Source organism: Echiichthys vipera (assembly GCF_963691815.1).
Source record: "Echiichthys vipera genome assembly, chromosome: 3".
Classification (NCBI taxonomy): domain Eukaryota; kingdom Metazoa; phylum Chordata; class Actinopteri; order Perciformes; family Trachinidae; genus Echiichthys; species Echiichthys vipera.
Genome location: NC_139828.1, coordinates 23896123 through 23923067, shown reverse-complemented (window position 1 = coordinate 23923067; position 26945 = coordinate 23896123). Strand labels below are relative to the sequence as shown.

The window sequence follows — 26945 nt, the reverse complement described above, 5'->3', positions numbered from 1 at the left end:
TGGCTCTTCAGAAACTTATGGTTGATGTCACTGAGACTGTCCATGGTTTCAAGCCTTCTTCAGTACAGTATGTTGTTGCTTTTGTAAATTCTGGTCCCATTTAGAGTAAAATAGATAATAAAGCAGGTTATGCTTTTTAGGACATTGCTACCATGGCAACCTGAGGCTTGATGTTAGCTAGTAACTTAGCATTTAGCTTATCGCTCCCCAGCTCCAGCTCTCGTCCAAATATGGTCACTTCTGGGCAATAGCATAAGGCCAATAACGCAGGATAGCAAACGAAAAAAAATGCCAAATTTGAGCCTTCAAAACCTTTTTCCACAAACAAACGGGTGACATCACGATGGCTACGTCCACTTATTTTAAACAGTGTAGTATGATAACTCAGTGTTAAACCAGGATGTTGGTCTTTTTTGGTTTTAAAATCGGTGTGATTTATTGCACTAGTTTCTTTCCCCATCAAACTTATTTTCAGAAATGCCACATTCCCAGATCCCAGCAATTAACTTGGTTAGTACATTGCTACCATTAAAGGTGGCCACACATTTCACTTTTGTTGAAATCGACAGTCACTTTGTCTGGCTTATTCCCTATGCACAAGAAAAGCTGATTTGTTTTCATCTCATTTACTATTTTCATTGATGACCTATTCACTCAGTATTCAATAAATATATGTGCAATACAGTTACAGTCAAGCATATTAGAATTGTCCTGTTTTAAAAATGTTTTAGGGATTAAGAGTGTCCAAACATGCTTGATATGACCCACAGAGGTAATCGGGGTAATCTTCAATGGTGCAGTTATTCTCTATTTAAATGCATGCTGATCATTCAGGCTGAAGATTGAAGCCAAGAGCAAAGGGTATTAGGCCAGTAACGCAGTGTAGTCCATTAATTTCATTAGACAACTGAGACCTAGGCTATTAGTTTGAGGCCACTGAGTAAGAATGAGTGAGAAATGCAGCTTTCTGTGTGATTTATGACAGGAAGTGTGTTGACATCTTCCTGTTCCTCATTTCTGTGGGACATCTGATATTCCTTGGAAGTAATGCTAGTGACACAAAAGCTGATGCCACTGCTTTTTTTCAGCAGGCCTGTATAGTTTGCAGGGGCTGGTAAAGTGAGTAGCTTGTTTCACTTCAGATGAAGAAGCACCCAGAGGCTCTTAACTACAGCTGGGATGGTTCCCAACAAACACTCAACAGCACATGAGGGAGCCCGGCAGTTACACTCCAATTAATTCTGCTTCTAAACCCTGCTGCTGAATGGGTGTGCTTTTTTCTGCTTTCTTTACCTATCAGAGACTTGTTCAGATGAAGCACTCACTCATACCCACTCTCACACAGACTCTTTTAAACCCACAAACAGCATGTGCCAAGAAAACAACAAGTTTCCCCTTGTGCTCATGCTTAATTCTGGCCGATTGATTTGGCACACAAAAGCTCACACTTGAGTGTATGCATATGCGCATGTTACAAAAACATAGCTGTGGTTGCTGAAGTGAAAAGCCGGGTGTAAAATGAGATTATAAAGTTCTGTTGCCACTCATCAAATAAATGGATGCTGTGCATTAGCTGAGGTGCATTTTTATTTGCAACATGACTGCTGTTGTATTTACCAAATGAACATGCGTCTTCTAGTTCATCATGAAAGGGGGCTTTAGAGTTGAGCTAAGTAAGGTAGGACTTCTGGACATTTCTTTTCTCTCTATCTCTATCTCTCATTCTTCCCTCTTTTCCCCTCTGCTCTGACTTGGATGACAGCGGCACAGCCAGAGACCTGAACTGCCTGTGCATTAAAGTGTGTGTGCATGCATGTGTGTCCTGAAGCATCCAGAGCTATCCTTACCAGGAGAAAAACATTAGCACTGAAAAAACGTCAGGGACAGATGCTACACACTGCCCATTATCGTCCTGTTACCCCACTACCACTCTCTCTCTCTCTCTCTCTCTCTCTCTCTCTCTCTCTCTCTCTCTCTCTCTCTCTCTCTCACACACACACACACACACACACACACACACACACACACACACACACACACACACACACACACACACACACACAACCTAACAAGGTCACTTTGGAAAAGCAAATAATTGCTTTGCTATTTCTGTTGCTTCATCATTATCATGAATCATGCTTAAAATTGGGCTATTCTTGATGTATGATTCATGCATGAGGGTGATTCATCACTAATTCACTTTAATAAAGATGCCAGCATGCATTTTATTCTTGCCATCACCATCAAAGCGTGGCGGCGCAATATCAAAAACTCTGCAGAGTATACTGGGCCCTGCTGTGGTTGGCCATTTTGTATCAGATATGGTGATGTATCAGAGGTTTGATGTGGTCATTAACTGATTATTAGCCTATATTAGATGTGCAGACATAAAGCAAGTAGGCCTGCATGCTTGCAGCTATGAATTATTCTTTGTAACAAGAGTCACAATCAGTCCTTTCTCCTAACTACTACTCCCAATCATGTTCCTCTATAGGACTTGCTGTCAATGTGTATACACCATGCTGATCTGCCATATTTCTACTACTCTCCTTCTGTAACACACTTAACCTGGTCACATTGTTTAGTGCAACTTCATGGCTAAGGCTAGCCTCTACAGTTTGAACAGCAGTGTTGACTTCTCTTGCTTTAAAGGGGACCATATAAATATGAAAAAATATATAAAACTTACTATTTCATATAAAACGTACAACAATCAAATAACTGGTAAATGTGGTAAAAGCTTGTAATACAGCAGAACTCCCTGCCGTTTGCCTGTATACTTCAGCATGGATGCCTTCTCACTGGCAAAGTTGTTTTCATAGCCCGCGTTGTGGGCTATGTTTGTTGTTGTTATCATAATAAGACAAGATGTACCGTACTGTGTAATCTGAAAAAGGCACTCAGCTGCAAAATGACACTGAATTTGTTGTTATGTACAAGAAATTGTTGAGTACTGTAAGACTGGATGACCCCTGCCATCCACATTACAATGTTTTCATCTGAGGAAATTAATTTCATCTAACACACAAACATACAACAGATCACAGCATGTTTGGTAGAGGAATGAATTGATTTCATCATTTTATCCCATCCTTTTCTATGTTCTCCACATTTAATAAGAAGCCAATAACAGCTCTGCAGCATGAGGCCGCCCTCAATCCTGTAAACTCTCTCTCTCTCTCTCTCTCTCTCTCTCTCTCTCTCTCTCACCCAGCATCCCTCTGTCTGTGTAGGACTCTTGGTGCTAAAGCCCGTTTCTCGCCCTAGCTTTAATTACAAGGTAATTGGTCTCACTAACAAGAGGGAAAATGGCCTGCGAGTGTGCATGAAATGGTGTCTATGTGCATATGTGTTTGTATGTATGTGCCAGTAGTGTGTGTGTGTGCATGTGCTTTGTTTGTGGGTGCAGCTGTGTGTGTTCTGGGCTCTGACAGGGTATCAGAGAGTGGGCTGTGTAAACAAGCCGCTAGCATCCTGTCATGCAAGGCTGAAGCGGTTCCCCCCATGGACTGCACTGTCAGTCGCCCCTGAGCCGCCACGCACGCACGCACGCACGGATTCACGCAAGCACACACACACACACACACACTCAATTCCGCCTCTGCATAAATGTTCACATAGTGCTGCAAAAGCCGAACAAGTAGTTCTGTGAGCCCTTCATTGTGAGCTTCCATCAAATACTTCCTGTCTTCAGAGGAAGTAGAAAAGGCACCTAACACTTTGTCGTTGTCATTCTTCTGTCAGTCCCTCACCTGAACACACACACAATTTAGTCTGTTTAAACACTAAAAGACATTTCTGAGTGAAAAGTGTCAAAACTATGTTTCATAAATCCCACAGCCTGTGTGAACAGGAGGTTGCTTGTGTGCGTGTGTGTTCATGTACATATGTGGGCTGTGACTATAAAACACTAGAGGCCCTTCTCTCAAAGCATTAGAAAACACAGGTAACTCCTCAAAACACAGCAGTCCTCCTTTAATGCCAAGCCGAGTGTGCCAGAACAAAGCCTGCTCTCATGTCTGTCATCTCTGCCAAAATATGGAACCACTTGAAGTTGTTGTCCTTCCCTTCTCCAGCTTTTTGTGTCTCATCTCGCGTAATGAACCCCTTCCCTTCATTCACTCAGCTGGGGTCCTGGTAGAGAGGGATGGAGCAAAGGAGGACTGAGGAACATCATAGAGCATGAAAAGGAAAAGGAGGCTCTGCCATCTGCCAGTGTTTCTCTGTCTCTAACTATCTCCAATCTCCTCACTGTGTACATACTATCATCATCTTTTAAGCCCAACTGAAATTAAGTTAATAGCTTCTCCTTTAACAGCATACAGATCTGCTTTTATACATTTGTAAATTACATGTCCTGTAGTCTGAGACAAAAATAATCAGTACAAAGAAAGGGAGAAATGCATATTTAATTCTTTCTTTTGCCTTTTGCAGTAACAGACGGACAAGAAATAAAGGAAGAGACTTGAGGCTAATCTATACTCAATGTTAAATACATTGCCACTATGCCTTCACTTTTTTAAGAGGTAGGCTACATTATTACTATCTCCTCCACCATCTCATGTTTATGGTTGTTAGAAACTTTTCACTCGGAGCTGCCCTCTAGTGGATGTATTCCTAAAAATCAATGCAAATGTAAGGACGCATAGAGGTTTTTGGTCTTTTTTTTTTTACATAAAGGGAGCATAAATTAAGCCTTGGGGAAATCAGACAGAGTAGGATGAGGTCGAGGTAACTGATTAGTGAAAAGGAGAACGAAAACTCCCCAGCGGGTGATTTGGGAAATTTAGGGTGAAAGGATGACTTGACCTGATGACTGATTTTGGTAGAACTATGAAGAGTGTGTGAACTTTGGGAAAGGGTTGTAAAAGTCAGGACGGGTTAACAAAAGGGTTGTAAGACTTCCAAGACCTGACAGTTGTAAACAACATTATTTCAGGTCGCAAACACTAAAAAAAACATTTATTTTGGCTTGTAAAACGTGTGCAACTGTTCTTCTGTGTACTTTGTGGTATACAGGGTAAAGCATTCTTAAAGTTGGAACTTCTCTGCATGCTGCATGAAGTAAAGAGATGTGATTCATGACACCAGTTGTCTCATAATGGTTATTTATTTATGCGTAAGAATTTCAAACACATGAAACAATCATCAAATAAAGTTTTAGTTCAATACTAGAATACTTCCTTGTTTTGTGATGACTGAAGTGGTACAAGTTGGCTAGACAGCTGCGTTTTCACCAATTGGTGTCAGTCAGCCCTGCAAACTCGAGCCCTAAAGTTTCTAAACTTTTGGAAAGTAGTACCCCTGTAAGAGGGAATTTTTTTACACATGTAACCAGGTAAATGATAAATCAATCAATTATACTTTAGTCATCCCAGAGATAAATTCTTTGATATACAGTTTATAAATTATAGATTGTACCCACCGGACGACAACACTGGCATACTGCACAGGCCTCATCATAAAGGGGGTTATTAAACCTTATAAGTAACAGGATGTAATCCTAACCCTGTCTTTTACTCTAACCCTAACCTCAACCCTTCATGGCTAACATTAGCTAGCTGCTAACTTGAGTGTTGACGCTTGTGTAGAATGCCTCATTGGTTCAGGGACTTGTTTGGTGAGCACAGTCAGCATCTATCCTGGAACTACCATTTAGGAATTCATTTCCTGATTTTTAGTTCCTGAGATCATCAAAGGTTCTTGGTTACCTGGGAAGTAGCATGTTTATTTACAACTACCTGTCGGCAGAGCTGTCAATCACAGAGGCCGGCCCACTCAGAGGTTAAAGATATCTGTTGCCCCAAGGACCTTTATTCTTCCTTTCAATATTAACATAATTATTAACAAGAAATCAGAAAAACACTTGACACGACACATTAAAATGGGATGACTTTGGTGTTTTCAGTTATAAATAACCTTCACTAATTAAAAGAAAATGGAGTTATGTAAAAATAAAAAAAAAATAAAAAACAATACATAGAGTATTTTGCTAGAACTCACAGTACTGATGTGTCTTCAATAACTTCCTTAGAGTAAACTGAAATAGAACACAGCAACCTGTCAACATCTAACAAATGAGAAATGTCCTTTCAACGCACAGTCCTTCAACCAGCCCAGCAGGGTGAGAGTATCAGCTGCTATTCCAGCCTGTGTGTGACATTGGGACATTTTCCTTTTGTGCAAATTATGAGCAAGGAGCAAACTGTTGCTATGGAGACTGTAGTTAGTGATGCGGTGGGCAAAGCCACACCAACTAGTGTGCAGGAGAGGACTAAGCTGAACATACTGAGAGGATCACAGACTACACGCACGCATGCACGCATGCACGCACGCACAAACGCACACTCACACTCACTCACACACTCACACACTCACTCACACACACACACACACACACACACACACACACACACACACACACACACACACACACACACACACACACACACACACACACACACACACACACACACACACACACACACACACACACACACACACACACACACACACACAGAGACACACAGTCCAAGAATCAGGAAAGCAAATAAAAGGTTTTCACTGATCCATATTTTTCTCTCTGAGTCAGGCATTTCGAATGCTCATTTGGTGTGGTCACATCTGAAAGCTTGGATAAATCTTTTTAAACATCTGGGAATAAGGGCAGAAGAGTATGTCATTGGAGCTGCTGCACAGAAAGAGATTTTGGTTTGCTGAGTGGAATGAAATGCCTGCCTGGGAAGAGCACCGATCACATCTTACCACCCTTACCCTCCTCAGTTATTAGACTGCTGAAAAAAGTGGATAGATAAATAGATGGGTACGATGAGAGCTGGTGAAAGAGTAGACAGCAGGATGGATAGATCATTACTTTTCTAGAAATAAACTGATGGGAGAGAAGGACAGAGTGGAGGCAGTTATCTCTAAATATAGTTTTAGTGCTGGGAAAGCCACGTCTGGAAAAGTGTGTGCCACTATCTGCTGAGTGTGAGTGTCGTTGTTGTCTACCATCTCCGCCCCATACACTATTGGCCTGCACCGACTACCACAACAGCAGACGGCCAATTCAATTCAATCTCTGCCTGATTGGATGGAACAGATCTGATTACCTCTCATAGAAGACACACACACACACACACACACACACACACACACACACACACACACACACACACGTCCACTCAAAATACCGTTGTTTGTGCTCTAAGATTCCCAAGGGAAAGATATCAGAGTAAATGGCTTCGGTGATTGTGCCAGATAGACTGGATGTGTGCATAATATCCACACGAAGAAGATAATGTGTTTGCTAATCGCACACCAGAGACGAGCAAACACACACCCACACACATCCACATCCACATCCACACCCAAGCCCACACACACCCGCACACACACACACACACACACACACACACACACACACACACACACACACACACACACACACACACACACACACAGAGGCTAACAGCTGCGCGGCTATAACCCTTAACCACTCTTTTCATGCCGTTGGCTGCCAGCTACATTGTAGAAACACACTCCCACACATCCTCAGCCAAATCCCATTGTGGGAGAGTCGGGATTTGTTGTGAGTTGTGATGACAGTTGACTGCATGTGTTGACAGCAGCGGAAGTTATTATAACTTGTAATGATATTCCGTGTCACATCATGGAAGACAGACACGCATCATTGAATGTGTTATTTGAACATTTAATGATGTTATGGATACAATACTGCAAATAGAGAAGAAAAGAATGGTAGTCGTCCGATTGGCCAGAGTGGGCGATAACTCCTGGAAATACAAACGTCAGTGTTGATATGTCTACATCCAAACGATTGCTGGTTACTTGTCAAAGTGGCTGCTTGGGCAGAGAAGCTTACCAATAAGAGTCAGAATTAACCAACATTTGGCTAGCCTGAAATATTCATTTACAAGACTCATAATGTCCTTACATATTGTAATAATACGGGCACAACAAAATATCAGCACAGTTTATATAGTTTTTTGAGCTTGCAGAAGAATCAACATATTCAACTTTGCATAAATACTGCAGACATTTTTGTTTTTCTGCTATACAACTGAACTAAATTAGAGTACTGTAAAACAAACTCCACTGTCTCTCCACCAGCTTGTTAAAAAAACAGCATACCATGTTTTGACCAGAGATCCTCTGGAGGATTAAGCAAAAGCAGAGCACACGTTCATTAAGCATACTGTAATGGCTTAATTATATTACTTACAGTACATCTGACACAAAATGCTGTGTTGTTGAAATCCTATGTTGTGATGTCAGAATCATTTTACTTATGCGGTGACAGTGAGAAATACCATTGAAAGATCCCCTGGAGTAAGGCATCCATGGCTCATCGTACTTCATTGGCAAGGTGGGCACTGATGAGTAAAACTGTCGCCTGCTGTTGGGCTCAACTGTCAAATTGGTGCACCGTCCTTATTTAAACATAAAAGCGTTTGCACTGGCAGACTTTCAAACTATGTTTTATTGATCATGAAGAATAGCAAAATGTACTTTCTTTGATAAAACTAACGGTTAAACTAATTAACAAACATCCACTCTTGGCATCTTAATGGAGTCTTATCCCTTTTCATGACTCCAAGGTTGCAACAGGCAGACAACGTCTTGTGAAATCCTACATAAGTGTTTACCAATCTGAAGATCAGGTTGCAATACACTATAAAGGTTGTTAAGTTATCAGAGAGGAACAAACATGCACTCAGTGTCCACTTTATCAGGCAAACCTGTACACTAAATCCAATACAATCCAATGCAAGTCCACTTCCTTGCCTCTGTCATAGAGTTGTAAATTCAATCATATCTTTTCGCACCAAAGTCATAGTCAGTGACGGTGTTGTACTGGACTTACTGTATTGAGAGGTGTTTCTAGTATTCTGCCCCTCTCCTGATGAAATGGTGAGACTATCACCACCTTCAAGACCTTGATTATAAACACATAATTGTATTGACGTGTTTTTTTGACAATGTCACCAAAAAACATACATTATGAGCTTCATAAAGACAGTTGTCATGGCAGGGTTGTTGTACTGGATTGTTTAGATCAGGGAGTTTTGAGGGGCTTCCCTCATCAAGGCTTGGAAAAAGGTGCCCCCTGTTATAATATGCTCAATTTCTGTAAGCCTATGGGATTCTGATTATGTTATTTGATCCCATAGACCTCCAGTAACTGTCAAGATAGCTTTATATTGCGGTTTGACATAAAAAAAAAAGTTTTTAAAAAGTAATGTTCCCTAAAACTACTGTATTTCTGAACTATCGCTTTAATCATACATATTTAGGCTATTCTATGTGATCTTCTTTTGATAACTAATGTTATATTTTTTTCACTTCTATTCATTATGCCTCCCCTAAAACAGGAGGCCCACATTACACTTTGAAAACCGCTGCATTAGATTGTATAGGTGTACCTACTGAAGTTGCAACTGAGTGTATTTCTGCTACATAAAATGGAGTTTTCTTAAAACTTTCTTCTTCTACTGTAAAATACTGTTGAAAGGACCACAACACTCTTTGGTTGAACTGCTCAGAGTTACCAGATACTGTTATGTGCAACCTGTGATGACATTTATTGATATGATTTCCATGAACACAAGTAAAAGAGTCGGGGGTTGAGTGAGAAAAGTAGAGAAAGAGGTAGAGAGGTGCAAGGATGTAATCTTTCTGGATTTATTGAGGATTAATAAAGACTATTATACTTCAAGATTCGTGCCAGACCAATCGGACTAATTCGTTGTCAGAGGATTCACTTGCAGCTTTCAGAAGCTGCAGTTATTCACTTCAGGTCATGTAAATGCCAAAGGGCAAAGGTTATCTCTATCTTGTCACTGTAATTCAATAAAAACCTGGTAAAGAAAAAGTGCTCTTAGTAGAATGACCCTGAAGCTCACCGTTGAAACATAATTGTGTGCACACACAAAAAACACACACTTGTCGACCCACAGATACACACTGACACATAGACCCAGTCACACACACCGTCTGTGATTAATGTGTGACACGTAGCAGTCCCATAGTCTTTTTCATTACATTCTTCACCCCAGAACTGTGAAACAAAGGCCTGAGATTAAACAGCTCTCCTTCACATTGACTCATTAGTCTCTCTCTCTCTGTCTGTCTCTCTCTCTCTCTCACTCTCTCTCTCTCTCTCTCTCTCTCTCCATCTGTCTCTCTCTCTCTCTCACTCTCTCTCTCTCTCTCTCTCTCTCTCTCTCTCTCTCTCTCTCTCCCTCTCTCGCTCTTTCTCCGTGATCAGTCTCTCTCCTCTGTCTCTCACTCATTCTGGGCAAGGTCATTTAGGAGTCAGAGCAGTGCGTGGAGGAGGAGGATGAGGAGAGAGAGAAAGGATATTAGAAGAGTAAAGGACTATCCTGCTGGGCTTCTCACAACTACGGAGCTGCCATTTACACCCCAATAATGATCAGCTATTGAGTGGATCTATTTTCATTCAAATCCAGCTACTCCAAAGAAACAGAAACTACAGAAGGGGCTGGAAAGATACAGAAACATGTGTCAGGTCTTAAACATGAAGCACAATAACAGGAGCATTATCAAGGTTTCCTATTCCCAGTGCACGCTTGTTGCTTGTGTGTGGTATATGATTGCATTTGACTTTCATCACCCTGCTGTGTGTGTGTATGTGTGTGTGTGTGTGTGTGTGCGTGTGTGTGTGTGTGTGTGTGTTTGTGTGTGTGTGTGTGTGTGTGTAAGAATGACCCAGATCAGAACAGAGATGAGTACTGAGTGCAGCCCGACGACAGTGTAGCGAAGTAAATTCTATATCCCATTTTTTAAAAGAGATGCAGAATGAGACAAGGCATACGTGTGTGTGTGTGTGTGTGTGTGTGTGTGTGAGAGAGAGAGAGAGCGAGAAAGAGAGAGAGAGAGAGAGAGAGAGATGGGGAAGAAAGAGAGGAGAAGCTAAAAAGCCTCAAGTCTAAATGCTGAAGGCAAGCCATTCATCTTTCCTCTCATATGCTCTTTTGGGCTTCAGTCCCAGTCCTAGTGTGTGTGTGTGTGTGTGTGTGTGTGTGTGTGTGTGTGTGTGTGTGTGGGTATGTGTGTTTACGTCTGCATCTCCCCACATAAGGAGAGCAGTCTGAATGATGAACATGATCTCCATTGCAGCAGAACAATACTGTTTCTAAAGGACATGAGAGGCATTCAGCCTTCCCTCACACACTGTGTATGGGGGAACCAAGGCTTGTTTGTAGGGGCTGAGAGGCGTACCGTGTGAAATGAGGCATCTGCTGCAGGTGATAGTGAGCATGTGTGTGTGGGTGTGTGTGTGTGTGTTTCTGTATATCCATTAAGTGTAGATCCCAATGGTGTCCAGAGTTTTTACTACATCAATCAGATGCTTATTCAGAGAATGCTAGGCGTTGACTCTCACAGTCGGGCAGGTGGCATTGAGCAGCTGGGTGATGGCTGCCAGCCTGGCCCCTGGCATCACCTCTGCTCTGAGACCACCGAGGCCTGCTCTCATACACCTGCTAGCTACCTGCCTCTGGAGCTTTTCACACCTGGATCTGTTTGCTTCTCACCAACCACAACATACTTGCACCTGTCTAGTAGCAATGTACAGTAATCCCCCCACACCTGTTAATTAGCTGAACAACAGCCACCCTGCATTCTGTTGTCTAATCCAAATCCATCATTAATAACGGGAAAAAAGGTTTCTGCCAGTGTGACTACCAATTAATTTTTGCAACATGATGGTGCAATTGTACAAAGTACTTAGTTTTTGTAATATACTCCCACCTAGGGTTGTCAAAAATAATAAATACTAAAAAATAGTATCGGCTTAGATACTAACTTGCAAAAGTATCAATACTTTTCCCATCAACAATGCCCGTTTTTGCCTCCTCCAATTGAAGCTGAACGTCACCCAGCAGCTCTGTAGACAAAACAACACAGAAGCTACAGCTCGTCTCTCTAATCACATTAACGTTGGTTCATCATGTTAACAACATTGAGATGACTGAACACAGCTAGTGCTGCTGCTGGAGGACCTTCACTACAGTTTAAGTAGAAAAGGAACAAAGCAAAAGTGCCATTTGGAAGTATTTAGGATACGAGGCTAAAGACTAGGGGAAAGGCTGAGGATGTAAAGCTAGTGGCTAGTGTCTAATACATGTACATTAACATTAACGGTGATGACAAGCAGCTAACATCATCAGTACAGTCCGTCTGACTTTGAGAGACGTTAAAGGAGCACTTTGTAGCTTTTTCTCCCATCTGTAAATTGCATTCAAACAAATACATTCTAAAGCCTCACTTTTTTCAAAAGTGCGTGGGTGCAACTGCGGTAGGCGCTATGTGCCAAGAAGCTATATCAACATGTCATCTAATACTACCTCGTCAAGTTTTCTTTCGGGTGATGAGGTACGTTGTTTCAAACAAACTTCAGACTGCATTGAATCATTAGTGCGAGCATGTATTAGTATTTACTCCTAGAGTTTGCCACAGTCACGCTGGCTCTGAGCGAAAATGCATTTAGCCTTACTGGTACCACGTACTGCTTTATGTCCCTTTCAGCTGTTTATAGTTTTTAGACCAGAGGGACATGGAACCTTCCATAGAGGTACCTGTCCTATGTAAAGATAAAATTATTCACTCAGGAGGATAAGTCATATTGTTGGCAGATGTAATTGTATACCAATGAGGACTTATTTATGAATGAAGACATTGATTTGAGGTAATAAATCACTTGCTACACAGTGTCCATATAATTTAACAGGATGACATAATAACGTGTCTGAAAAGTCAACCAGCAACGAGACAGAAACAGTGGCAGCCTGCTATAGCAACTCTTAATCAGCAACAATAATATGGAGCCAAGTCAACAGCAACACAGAAGATAAACAGGACCGTTGTTGAATACATTAGCATGGAGCAGATCCCTGTTTACACTGTGGAGAAACCAGACTAACAACAACGTATTCACCAACTGAATCTATGGTTTGACCTCTTTCATGGAATCATTTAATGTCCACAGAAATCCCTGAGCGATACAACACAATAAAACAAACAAGAGAGTTTGAACATATTTGTCATATTTATTTTCTTTTATCTTTGCACTAAGTCAGACAACTTTTAAAAAAAATGTTGTTATTGATGTTGTTTGTATTGTTCTAATCTTTAATTCAAAAATTTTGCCTTCATTTTTTAAAATTTTTTCCCTGTGGTATCAGAAATGGTATTGAGTAACGAGTAAATTCTAAATTCTAGTATTGTGACAACCCTACTCCTGATAATGCAGCATTGTTTTTTAAGACAGATTCAAGTACCGAATCTTAAAGTAAGTTAAGGGATACCTTTCCTCATAGAGCAATTAGCCTCACTACAACAAATGAATACATTTCACTACAGTTGTGATAATGTACTTACCTTTCCTTTTAAAGTCCCGTCTGACGCTGCTGGGCCTGACCGCTGGCTGTAGCTCTGTCTCTGTTGACATCCTCAGGCTCCAACTGGGCTAGACTCCGCTCCGCTTGGCACCGCTGGGCTCTGAGGGTCCAGTTCACAGCGTCAGTGTCGGTTGTGCGTGCGTGGGCGCCGGGTGTGTGCGTGGAGGCGCCAGGTGTGTGTGTGGGCACACAGGCTCATGGGAGAGGGATGGGCTTTAGCCCTGACACAACATCCCACACACACCCACAGAGAGCTGGGGAGAAAGAGAGGAAGAAAGAGGTTTGCTTCGGTTCGCTGGTGTTTTGGCTTGGCAGGCGAAACCTTGCAAGAGTTCTCAGGAGGCATGAGAATGAGGTTGTTTGTGATCGGGGCCTTGAGTAGATGTTGCCCATGGTAACAGACTGAAGTGACCTGCTCTACACTTCCTGCTTCCTGGCAATAATATGTATCTGCAAGGAAACTGCTTTAATAACAATCCCAGCTCTCCGAACAACTTCCTTCTTCAATCATGCAATAATTACTTATACAGGTTTAAAAGCACTGACAAAAGTGTTACACCAAATGTCATCTGAGTTTTGTTCAATTAAATGAAAATTAGGAATAAATGCAATCCTGTTCTTATTTTGTTTGCTTCAACCACGATTTCTCTCATTGTACTCAACAACATTGTTGGGGCAAGAAACACAAGCCAGACAATCTGACAGGTTGCTAACAACACTTTATAAACTGGTAATGAACCTTTGAACGTAAAATCAAAACTTGAATACAGCCAAAATGTCGGTTGAAATCTCTCATTGACAGAAAAACTGTGTGGACAGAGCGTCAGTAAGTACAGCAGATCCAAGTTGAACTGGTCTTGTAAACTGTTATGAATGTTTACTGGCTAAAAATTAACTTCTTTGCTAAACTGTCGTTCACTGGCTCGTCTAACTGTCTCAGAATCTGAATCAGAAATACTTCCCAGGGGGAAACTGTTTTTGTTGCAAACTCCAGCTATACAAGCAACATATTTAACAACAACAATATTATATAGATAACATATGTTTGTAAAAACAGAAGATAAAACAGTATATATATAAAATATAAAATTTACAATAGTAATATATACAAATCAAAAGTACTGTAATAAAGTGCAAAGTTTCCAACATGATACTCTGTTCCCAGATCTTGGCAATTATCTTGGTGGCTCCAATGTCACTATTACCAAACGAAAGATGACCAAAACTTATAAACCAGGTTGGATTAAGCTGTAATTTTCCTGTAATGCTGCTACAAACTTGTTGTCCTTCCTGGACCCTGTCCAGTGCCTGGTACGCCCCTCTGGCCCCAGCATCTGTCCCTTACTTGCCCATCTGCCACTATTTTATTCTGACGTGTTGACTGGCAGCGACTACTATAACCTCAGAGCCAAAAACACTCAGATCCAAACTCCAGCCTTGTTGTGTGAATGCATGAAAACACACACATTTACATGGACACAAACGCAGACAAGCTCCTTTCTTACACAGAAGTACAACGACAGCAGGAGACAGCTGCAAGTTAACATGCTGAATAATGAATCTGACTACCTTCTGAGCTGCTCTTCACCTCTCCTTAGACTATCAGCCTTGACCTCTCTTTCCCTCTCACTCTCCATCTAATAGTGGCTGAGTGCGGAGTTGAACAAAACGAAAAGACGCAGGGCTTCTTGGAGAAGAGGGAAATCTCTCTTATTCTCTTCCTCCCCCTCTCCACGGTGTATTCTGTGTGAATAGGAGGCCCCTGTAAGCCTCGGGCAAGAACAGATGAATTGAGAGGCTTTTAATTTGCTGCAGACAGAACAGAGTCCATTTAATTCTGCCAGCAGAGGCCATGTCGGCAAAATGCTGACAATATTCTTTATCTGGTCCAAACACACTGGAAAAGTGTGAGTCACTCCAATTACAGGCATTATCAGCAGCACTGTTCCACCAAATGGATGGAGAGAGAGTGAGTATGAAGAGAGAGAGGGGTTAGAGAGAAGAGAAATGAACAGAGTGGGAAGAAAGTGAGGGGTGAGTAAGATAATGAGCGAGGGGGTAAAAGGGGAGAGAAAAAAGCCCAAGGAAGTAAAATCAGAACAGAATGGAAGGCGCGCGAGCGGCTTCAGCTCTAACCCTGAACATGTCCCCCTCTGTCCCTCTTCTCTTCCCTTTTGTTCTCTGAATTTGTTCTTCTCCTGCTAGCTGTGAAGTCTTTCAGGCAGCATCTGGAGCTTGTGTTTAAGAAAGGCAGTCTGTTAATCCTCGACTTGGACCAGAAAAGAAGCGGTCTAGATACGCCCCCCCCCTCCCAACTGCCTTAACCCACAAAATAAAAGCTTTGATTCTACAGCTAGAAAACCTAAGATTCATAGACATGCTTCTGTGGTTTTACATTAAGTGTATAATCCAAAATATATTGTGAAAAATTTGCCAAATGATTTTCCTCAACACATTTTTCCTTCCTAATACTGATTCTGATACCTGAACTTGTATATTTGCCAACAGACTACTCAGCATATACTACCAGAGTATAACAGCTGTATACTACCAACCCTGTATGAATGTGGTACGATCATTGAATGCTTGGCTCTGGTTAATTCCTTTGTAAAATATGAACAAATACAGAGAATAAATTTCATATAACTTTCCTATGATCTAGTTTGACATAACTGAAAAAGAATATAACTATTTAAGGCTAGAAAGAAAAAATGACTTTGAAAAAAGCGACTTTAAAGTGCAGCATCAATTTAGCAAAATAAAGGACAATGTTTAAATAATACAGTAACAGTGTAAAACTGTGGTGTGACTGAAGCCTTGTATACTATATGAATCACGGTTTTACTGGTGGGATTTTCCAGTGTAAAATATTGCCAAATTGCTGACATTTTACTTACGTTAGCTCTGACTAATGCTACACTCTCTGGAGGCAGATACTGGTACCCAATCAACTCTGGTTGTGTCTGCTAACTACTCACTTAGCTGAAGAGGTCCAACTCATCCAACCACTGCAAGCAAAACAGCCACCAATTTACTGGTGAAAAGATGCAAGAAACGAGACTCTGAAGCTGAAAATGAAAAATCTGCTGCAGCACCAAACTCCAGACTTCTCCAAGGCTCCAGACATATGTTTTTTTCTCCGGAGAGTCAGGGAACAGTTCAACATCTAAGCTACAGTCTCCGGAGGGCAGAACAAGCTAATTTCTCCAAAAAAAAGCAGCCCTTGTCTAGTTTCAGCTGTACAAAGTCCCTGCCTCATACACACACACACACACCCACACATACAACATGAAAGAAAGAGCAGCGCCATCAAAAGCCATCGAAAACACTGTAGTGGCGGTTTGACCTGGAATCAGAGCATGAGCTAAAAGTAGCAGCAGAGTAGGATGTGAACATGGCTTAGTGTGTCTGGATTTAGACAGCAATCTGAAGCCATAGCAGAGGAGACGCGGACTGGAGGAAAGGAAGAGAAGGGAACGAGCGGTAAATTGGACGTCCGTAAATGGGGCGCTGCCAACAGGCGCGAGTGGGTGATGTGAGGATCTGGCTGTGTGTGTGTGTGCGTGTGTGTGTGTGTGTGTGTGTGTGTGTGTGTGTGTGTGTGTGTGTGTGACTCTATAAACAGGATGCTGCCAACAGGAGCTTAATGCCCAGAAATCATCTGCAGCTACAGTAAAGTCTGCCAGGGGAAGAAAAAAGAAAGAAAGTGAAAAAGGGATGGGGGTGCTGGCTCCCTCCCCTCCCCTCTCGCTCTCCCACCTCCCACTCTCAGGGTAATTGTGCTCTGTCTATCAGGCTCAGGAGTTAGATTAGCTGCTCCACTCATTCAGCTCTCCTGCCATCTCAATAATGAATAATCATAGAGAACGCCTCTACACTACCTTTCTAACTACTTTACCTGGGCTTTCTCCATTTTCCCCTTGTCCACCCCACCCCCAACTCTCTTCCCCATCACTAACGCCACCTTTGTATCCTGACACCAATGCTTATCAGCAAAACATTTCTCCTCTGAGCTGTACTTGTTGATGAATAACCATGACTGCAGGGTATGAAAGGTTATCCATGTTACAGCCTGTCATGGTTCAGATGAGTGAATGGTAAATGAACAATCTTTCCTTCAACTAACAATCAGACACAATCAAATGCTCCTAGTTTTAGGCATTGAGGTGGTTAAATGCACCATGAAAGGTCAACTGATAGAGCACACTAGCAAACCAAAAGACTTAAATAAATGTTGACACAAACCCATTCTATTTGGAACAAAAAACAAAGGTGTACCTCAACGGCAAAAACTAAGGATGTGAAAGATTGAGACTTACCAGTGTACGACCTGTAGTATGTTAAATAAAGTGCCCACTCAAGTCCAGTAGTCTAACCAATACAGTAAAAGAGAGAAAGTGGAGAAGAATGAAACAAAGCTTAACAGAGAAGAATGAAAGAAAGGGTGAAAAATCAACTAACTAAAGATGAACGAGTGGACTGTTTATGTGTGTGTGAGCGCAAGAGAGGAAGACAGAGAGTGAGAGTCGAAGGTGTAAGAAAAAGAAAAGGTCTGAGCTGTGGGTTAAAGTTCAGTGTCACACCCAGATAACTATTGCATATCACCTCACTTTATACTCAGCCAGCAATAAAAGAAATGCAGTGTAATCAAGGTCACATTGATTAAAGGATCACCACAGAACAAAGTAGGATCTATAGATGGTGAGTATTAAATGCATGAAAAATAAAAAACAGGTTTATATCATAATTTCCTTTATCAAACTACAGCCACGTAAATGACTAATTAAAGATTGATCATTAAAAGCTCATGTACACATATAAAATAATGCTATTTTCAGAACACAACCCGAGTAAATTAGGTATTTGAATCATACATTAAATAAATGAATATGTAATTCTTCAACAAATAGCCAAACAAAATTAAAAAGATTAGAAATAATATTGTTTTCTGCACTACCATATTAAGGACAATACGATAGACTAAAAGACACACTTAAAACAAATCCCAACCCAGTCCTTCCTCAGCAAAAAAGGACGTAGAGACTATATGTACAGGGAGATATCTCCTGGCAACTAACAGATGCCTCGTTGGTTTTTATTCAGACGACTGGCCCGGACTGTGGGGTCACAAGTTAGCCATAAGTACAGTCTGTTCACTGTAACTTGTTACTGAGATAATACAGGTGAGTATATTATAATGGTAAAAAAAAGGAAGAGGAAATAGTGACAGTGAGCTGCTTAGATGAAGACTAACTTGCACTTGTTGCACTTGGGGTAAACTTTCCAACTTGTCTCTCAACATATTTTTAATTATTAACAAGCGATCATCAGTTAATTATTAACAGCTCCAGTGCTAACATGTTTTGCAGAAGATTCAACACCATCAATTAGATGATTAGTTGATCAACAGGGCTGGTGGCTGGTTACCACAAGCAATGACAACTGGCATTGACTCATGCTACAGTACGGGTTAAAGAGCAAATAACTAATGTATTAATTCAGAAATTAATCGGTTGATTAATCAATTTAGGGCTGAAGCGATTCCACAAGTAACTTTATTAACTCGATCATTAAAAATCAGCGAGGCAAAAAGGCTTCAAATCGATGATGCGTTTGATCCAAACTCTAAACAGAGCACAGTGTTTCCAGGAATAGATACTGTAGGTGGTGGTCACCCTGTCTTTCACCACTTTTTGACAGCTACCGGTAATTTTAAGGCGTAAGTGGGTGTTTTCTTTCATGTAACTTAGTGCGTGAGTTGACATTGTGAATCAATCCAGCCACCTTAAATGTCAAAACAACAACTAACTATTTGTTTTCATCCTCCTTCTTGAATGACGTAAATTTTTATAATGGTTGGATCTTGAAGTGGTCAAAACAACTCTATGAACGTCATCTAGATTATTCAAACGACACAAACAACCCAGGTTGCCATCATTACCCAGAATGCATTGCATGTTGTTCATTTAGTCTGGCAAGCTCAATAACCGCAAGCACCCAGTTTATGCATCCACTGCCCGTTGCACACCCGACACAAGGTAACGTACCGCTAATGTCAATAGATGTGACTGTTAGTTTAGATGTATGCCTGAGCGAATAAATACGTTAATTATGGCTACATGCAATGGCTAGTTAGCCATCTAAATCAATGTGCTGGCAAGTGTGTTTACTTACTATGCTGAAGGTTGCCCTACATACACTAATCCTATTTACTGCAATTAAACTTAGTTTTCATCTTTTTCAGTTTCATTTAAAGCCCAGAATGTGCAATCTGAGCCCTAAATAAATTATGAAAAAAATCATTAGTTGCAGCATAACCCAAAATAAGACAAATAGTATTAACTGAACACAGCAGATATCGCTGTTAGAGAGTAAGAACAACAGTGTGGCTGCTGTCAGATGAAACTAAACTCCAAACCACGGAAAGCTTCAACAGTATGGTACAGTACTAAACGCTGGACATAGAAAGAACTTTAAAATTCCCTCTTAACCACCTGTACTATGACCTGCACGTTTGGTTGAGGATGGAGACTGTCACTGTTTGACACAACAACATGGGCCATGCAGTCAGCTGAGAGGCTACTGTCAACATGAGCACGGTTCACCGCAACATAGTACAGCTGAAGTGTGATTATACGAGGCCACATACAAACAACGCCACAAATTGTTACTGCAGCTGTCTAGTGGATAAAGCACCAGCTATTGCAGCAGGCCTTGAGGCCCATAAGAACAGCAGTGCAGCTAGTTCAGCAGGCAGTCAGCCAGGCCACCAGCCAGCACGACAGCACACTACAGGAACACAGGGCTCTGAGCTGCTCTAGGTACTCCACATGGCTCCCTGCCTGCCTGAGTGACCAGAAGGAACATTCAACAGAGGCCTCATCAGCAAAAGGTAAACACACATACACACACTTTCCCACCCACAAAGTCCTGCCAGAAATAGGATACCCCACAAGATGATAGATTCACATGCACGTGCAGTTTGCTGATTAACACAAAACATGCACAGACACCCACTTACAGACACACGCCTCGCATTGTCTTCACCTAACCTATTTACAGACACAGGGCTGTAGATATCAAAGTGCTGTGCTCTTTGGGGAATTCCTCCTTTCTCATGTTTTAAGGGGAAATAGATGAAAACGAATCTTGTTCTCCCTGCCTGTGCGTGTATGTGTGTGTACACATTTGTGTGTGTCCTCTGCCTTCCTAATGTGCTAAAATGTAAATTGGTTGTGCTCAACAATGTGTATATGGCTGTCTTTTTTTATGCAGAGTGGAATCTGTGGCTTTGCTGACAGACTATGGAGGATATGCCTTTATCAAGAAACCCACACTCTGATTTCCCCTTTCTGTCAGTCAGATATCCTCGCTGCCTCCTTCAAACCCACTCTACTTTTCTACTACATCAGTCTGCATCATTCTCATCATCCCTTAGCATATGTAAAACATTTTTGCTGAGCCCTGGCATTGCACTTTGACTCATAATATAGCTTCAAATCAGTTCTGCTGCAGTCTTTCTTCTGTTCATCTCTAAAGATGTGTCGGTTCAGATGGTCTTACTCATCCAGACCTGAGGCTGGTTTATTCCTCATTTCTCATATTTACTTGTTAACCTATTTTTAATATTACCTCTATTTTTTATCTTAAATTATTGTTCTGTGTTGTTCTGTTATTGTTCTGTTATTGTTATTGTTATTGTTATGTTTAGGTTTGTCCTGTTAAATGTTTGGAAACTGTGAGCAAAGCATGAGCCGGAGTCAAATTCTCTGTATGTCCAACATACTTAGCAATAAACCTGATTCTGATTCTGATTCTGATTCTGATTCCCAACTCTCAGCAACATGGAAGTGGTCCTGGAGCTCCTTCCCCTCTCTAAAACCCCATTCACACATGAGTTGCAAACCTAAAAGGATCTAGAGGTTCCTAGGAGGTAAATTCAGACCCTCACCTAAACCAAATTACCTTTCAGATATGAATAAATGCTTTTTTGTTCATGGAGTACAGGCAATGACAGCTGACACAATAAAGAAGAGGAGGTTTTCTACTTAGAGTCCATAAAGTACCCATGCTCACACTCACAGCTTCACAACAATATATTTTACAATTTGGCCTGTTGCAACCAGTGTCTCCCCAGCAGCTCTAAAGCCAGGGGTCGCTCTTTGCTCTAGAAAACCATCACCACTGGGCTGCAGACCATTGTGTTGCTGGCCTGTTAAAAATGTCCACTCAACATGATTAAGATCCCCCACAGCCCCTCTGGACCCCCATCAGCAGCACCTAAAGTGAGTGATGGATTCGCTACATCTGTGGAGTGGAAGAGAGGAGAGGAGAGGAGAGGAGAGGAGGATTCTGGTGCATAAAAATAGAGCCGGAGCCTTTTGGAGCAGGAGACTGAGACTTAATGAGGGATGCAATCATCAATTATTCAAAACACTTAATCATGGTGTCGCACAATGCTGTTGCACAAACACACACGTGTGCACACACGCGCAGATAAACACGCACACACAGACGTACCACAGGCTTTTCAAACGGTGCCTCTGAAGGCAGACACACAGAGACAGATGGATGGATGAAGAGGAAATAAAGAAAGCCACTACTGTTGCTTCTACATCATTTTCTAATGACACAAATTGTGTCACTGACAGTGTCACACCATGACCATAAATAAAGAACATGCAAACTATAATCCAGGAGCCCCCAGATATTTACACACACATATACACATTGCAAACACATATTCCTCCATTATATATACCCACTTATCCTATGCAGTGTCACAGGGGTCTGTGGGTCTATTACAGCTCACAAAGGCTGAAAGGCACGGCACACCTCGGACTGGTTACCAGTCTGTCATTGGGTAAAAAATAGGAACAACCGTTCACACTCACATCCATACCAAGCCCTCATTCCCCTAACTTAAATGTCTTTGGACTGTTACATTGCCTGATCATTTGACTGAACTGACATCTCATTTCACTTCATTCATTCACCCTATTTCTTGTTAAGAGGTGGGGTTACCTTGATTTGATTAACCCTGACCAACCAGTATTGAGTGAGGTTTACATCCTACGTACATCATTATTAGTCAACATGGAAGCTGCCATACCATTTTTTAACAAAATATGTAGATTTAAGAGTTATTTCAGTAGACAGTGTACAGCTGCATTGAGCTCAGCTATGCTTGACAAAACCTTTTTGCCTCCATTTTTCAAAGGATGTAGTTAGGTCTTTTTGAACTGTAAAGCCATTTGCAGCAATATTAGACACTCAGAGCAAGCGCTTCAGGATTAAGTGTGACAAAGTTTGTGTAGAAGAGGTGGATTGGGGTGGTGGATGGGTCAAACAAACACCGCACTTTCACCTAGGAGGAGTAAAACATCCCCTTGACCATTCCAAAACTCCACAAAACAAAATCATTTTCTCTACATCAGCTGAATAAAAGTGACACAAGCATGCAAACATATAAGGTATATCAAATTCCCTATAAGCATGTGGAGCTTGTTTAGTGCAGCTCTTGGGAATGTTTAAGTTCTTCTTAGGGTAAAATAGCATAGTTCTGCTCAGACTCTGCACATGCTTTAAAGTATAGGGAATGAAAGACAAGCAGAGAGGGGGAGAGCTGGATGGCAGAGGAAGAAGCTAAAGATGCCTTAGGCTAAACCTTTAACAGTAACAGCCCTGAACTTCTTCACTTACAAACCGCTGGCGTGCCTTGCCTGAGCAGGGGGCTGCCAGCAACTTGTACCAAGACACATATTTGGAGAAACCATGGGATAGCTTTATTGACGGCTTCAAACTCTGTGTGTCTGCGCCGTAGGGGGGGGGGGAATATATTCTCCACCTCCGTCCTCTGAGCGCAGTCAGACCGCAGAGGGAATGTCTAGGTTCAGTCTACCCTCTTTCACCCATGGGAGAAATCCTCGAGGGTGTACGGTTCGGCTACATCTTCTCCCCGGCTCTCTCCGTGCAGCCTCCTGCCACAGCGGCCATCAGTCAGTCACAGTTCCTGCCTCCTGCCCGTGTGTCTAATCGCCCACGCACACTGTCACAGTCGCCTGCCCTTCCGGTTAAAACACAGACAGCCAAACAAAATCAATCTTTACTGAGTGTCCGTGTTTAATAAGGCTCTGTTGTTTCTTATGGACTCTGACAACATGATCAGCCCCCACACCACTTCACACACACACAAGGGACTACAGCACCAATGTGTGGCACAGTGAGCTAGATATTTAACGCTTTCTCACACTAAACTGTAAATCTGTTTGTTGTACTACTCGTGTCCATCTGTCTTTTTCTCACAAAGACAGGCAGGCATGCACACAAACACCACACACACACACACACACACACACACACACACACACATAAACACACACACACCAGGCCCAGATAGAAACTGAACCCTCTGATGTCATCGACAGCCTCGGTGTGAATCACCATGGGATTGTCAGACTCAGGACACGATTTGCATAATTTCCATTTCTGGATTTCTAAACTCTTTGAACTTTGCGCAAACATTTCCAACCAAACACACACACACAAACACACCGTGGCAATGTGCAAAAATCTCATGCTGCATAGGGAGTCAGTGAAAGTTCCCGGAGGTGAAACTTTCTGCCAGCTCTTGAAATAGACCCTTTTAGCACCCTATGGTCTATTGGACTGCTATTCTGTCTGAACTTTCAGAGAGTAGAGGGGCTATTGGCATTCACTTCCCCGTGGGGCTCCGAGTCAATACAAACCTCTTAAAGCTCAGAAAAGGCAGTGTGCTTTCTCAGTGTCTGTGTATTTGAGAGAGAGAGAAATACAGAGGTGGTGACTATACAAACTTAAAAAAGAACGAGCTTGACATTTTAAATTGTGGAAACCAAGGGAGGAATGTATTCATGCACATTGCCACTAGGACATTGAAACAGAAATACATTTCCTATGTACATGTCCCAAATATAAAGGCATAGGAATAGAGAGAGAGTGTGCGAGCGCGCGTGCATGTGTGTGTGTGTTTGTACCTGTATGTATGTGTATGCAGTGCAGGTAATGATGGTGTGCTAAAGTAGCGTCCCACCCCGTCAGGGCCCAGCCTCTCAGTGCCATCCATCATAGTGCAGCTGCTAATGATACCAATACATACACCAGCACAGAGAGGACAAAACAGAGGGAGAGGAAGATAGTTGTGGGAAAGAGGCAGCATAAAAGAAACAAAGAAAAAGAATTTCACTGTCGTTACCCTACTGTAAAGTTATAAAGAAATCTCTCATGCCAATAAAGCTTATTTGAATTTTGGGGAGGAGGAGGAGGAGGAGGAGGAGGAGGAGGGGAGAGAGAGCTGGTAGAGAAGAGGCAACCAGCATGAAGAAGGAAGGAAATGTGCTGTCACAGGCTGAGGAGTGAATGACTGTGTGACTGGAATAGGCAATCTGATTCCCCCAGTCCTCCTGACACAGAGAAGCTCATTGCATCTGTGCGGATTAATATTAAAGGTCAGCGGATGCTCCTTGTTGGACATGGCCTCTTAGCTTCTAAGGAATAAGACACAAGTCTGAACTTCCACAGATTGTGTTTTATTTTCAGAGATGGCATTAGGGATCAATCTAAAATCCCTCTCTGTCAGGGAGATAGACAGGATCACATTTAAACAGAAACATCAAGGAGAAGTATTCATGGCTTAAGAAACACACCACCAGTGCTAACGTGGGCCTTTTTCTGACATTATGTGGTTAAACATGGAAGAAATTTGATAAATGTCTCATGTAATGCCATGTCCAATTCCTGCAACAACACGGTTACTGAACGTGAACAAGAAAATGGATTCACAGAAAAAAATGATTTTGGAGTACTGCTTTAAACTAGAATCTCTCAGCGATCCCTTTGGTTTCTTCAAATAAAAATAACTGGGAAATATTGCAAGTGTGAAGATTTACAGCCATTCCTGTAAAGCTCCTCAAAGCACCGTGAAAGTCCCATATGAAGTTAATTTACTAAATTGCTGTAAAGAATATATTTATGCCCACGAAACGTGTTAGACGAGCCTAAAAAGGTCCATTTATGTGCACTAAACTCAACCTTTTTGAGGTTATACCTGCTCATTAATGAAAAATCGTTGAAGAACAGTGTTGACCAACCAACTGCCCAAAGTAGGAGCTAAAAGGGCATAAATAGCAAAATCCAAAGCTCTGAGCATACTTTTGCCAAATTAATCTTTGGATTTTCCAGACTACTGGCTCATTCAGAATTCAGCTAGATTTGTTGAGACAGAAAATGCTGGAGCACTTCTTTTCTCTTCTCATCTCACACCCCAGAACACATCATCCTCTTCACTTCCTGGAGCAAGATGAAGGCCATCGGGGCTGTGAAATTAGCATCAGATGCCTCCACCAGCTAAAGGAGAACTCTGAATATGCTAATAGACAGGAGATTAAGATATGTAGCTGGGGGCACCACCACATGCACACAGACTAAAACCCTTTATTCTATGATTATAGAAGACAAAATTAGAATGGCAGATCTCAAGAGCATAGAGAGCTTTGGAGAATATCACAGTGTCTTTAATGAGGGTACAGGTAATGAAGAGGTTTATTTCGTATGTGAGGTTGAACAAAAAAAAAAGATAGAAATAGAGTAAAAAAGATGCAGATATGTGTGAGTCTGTATAATGATATACAGAGAAATAGAGAGAGAATTGCTAGATTATACAGGACTCTATCTGCTGCAGGCAGAGGACAGAGGTGAGGAAATCCCTCCCTTTCTTCCTCCTCCTGCCTCCTTTCCCTCACTCCCTTGTTACCGTGGCGTTACGCAAACAGGTGCAGCCCCCGTGACCCCAAACCACCAGCCCGCTCATCTCCACTTCCTCGATCTCCTTTAACAATGTACCCATGAAAAATATCATTCCTCCCTTCCCTTTGTCTCTTCTCCTCTGTGTTTCCCTCTCTGTCTGATGGCTCATCTTTCTTCATTGCTCTGCCTGCCTCTCTCCCAGGGCTTGCCATCTGTACAGTAACAGGTGCGCTGTGTATGTGACTGATGTGTTTGTTACCTGTAGCACTGCCTGAAGCCACAGCCTACGTGGAGAATAGCTGCCTCTGCCTTTCTGCCTCCTGACCTACTAGCTAGCACTCTGCTCTCTTTTTCTCTTCCTCAGATGGCGACAGGATGAGAAGAGGAGCAGTGGATGAGCGGTGTGGTGATGTGGGGAGGCAGCAGCAAGCTGTTGTGTATTTGTATGTGGGTTTGAATGAGCTTTTACCAGCCGTGCTGTGTTCACCGTGGTGGAGTTTGGGTAATTAGTCCCACCAGTCCATGAGTGTGCATGTGCGTGCGAGCATATACTGTATATGAATGTGTATGTGCATGTGTGTGTGTGTGTGTGTGTGTGTGTGGTCTGCTCCTCTCGTTAGTCTCACAGGTGAGTGATTAAATGCTCCGCAACACCTGGAAGTGTTCCTCCTATCCTCCATCCCTCCCATCTCTGCTGTTGTCTTAATTTTCAGCTAT

The 26945-nt window shown here is 42.0% G+C and overlaps 1 protein-coding gene across 1 annotated transcript in view; it reads right to left on the bottom strand.

The window, feature by feature from the left end:
- Window positions 1–13545, bottom strand: part of dab1a (DAB adaptor protein 1a) — a gene marked incomplete at its 3' end in the record, with an annotated part of 51716 nt that extends 38171 nt beyond the window's left edge. Inside the window, exon 1 of the mRNA XM_083940211.1 lies at window positions 13426–13545. Within this exon, the coding sequence (XP_083796337.1) occupies window positions 13426–13495 (70 nt within the window). The 5' untranslated portion in view covers window positions 13496–13545. The remainder of the gene's footprint in view (window positions 1–13425) is intronic.
- Window positions 13546–26945: the final 13400 nt, after the last annotated feature.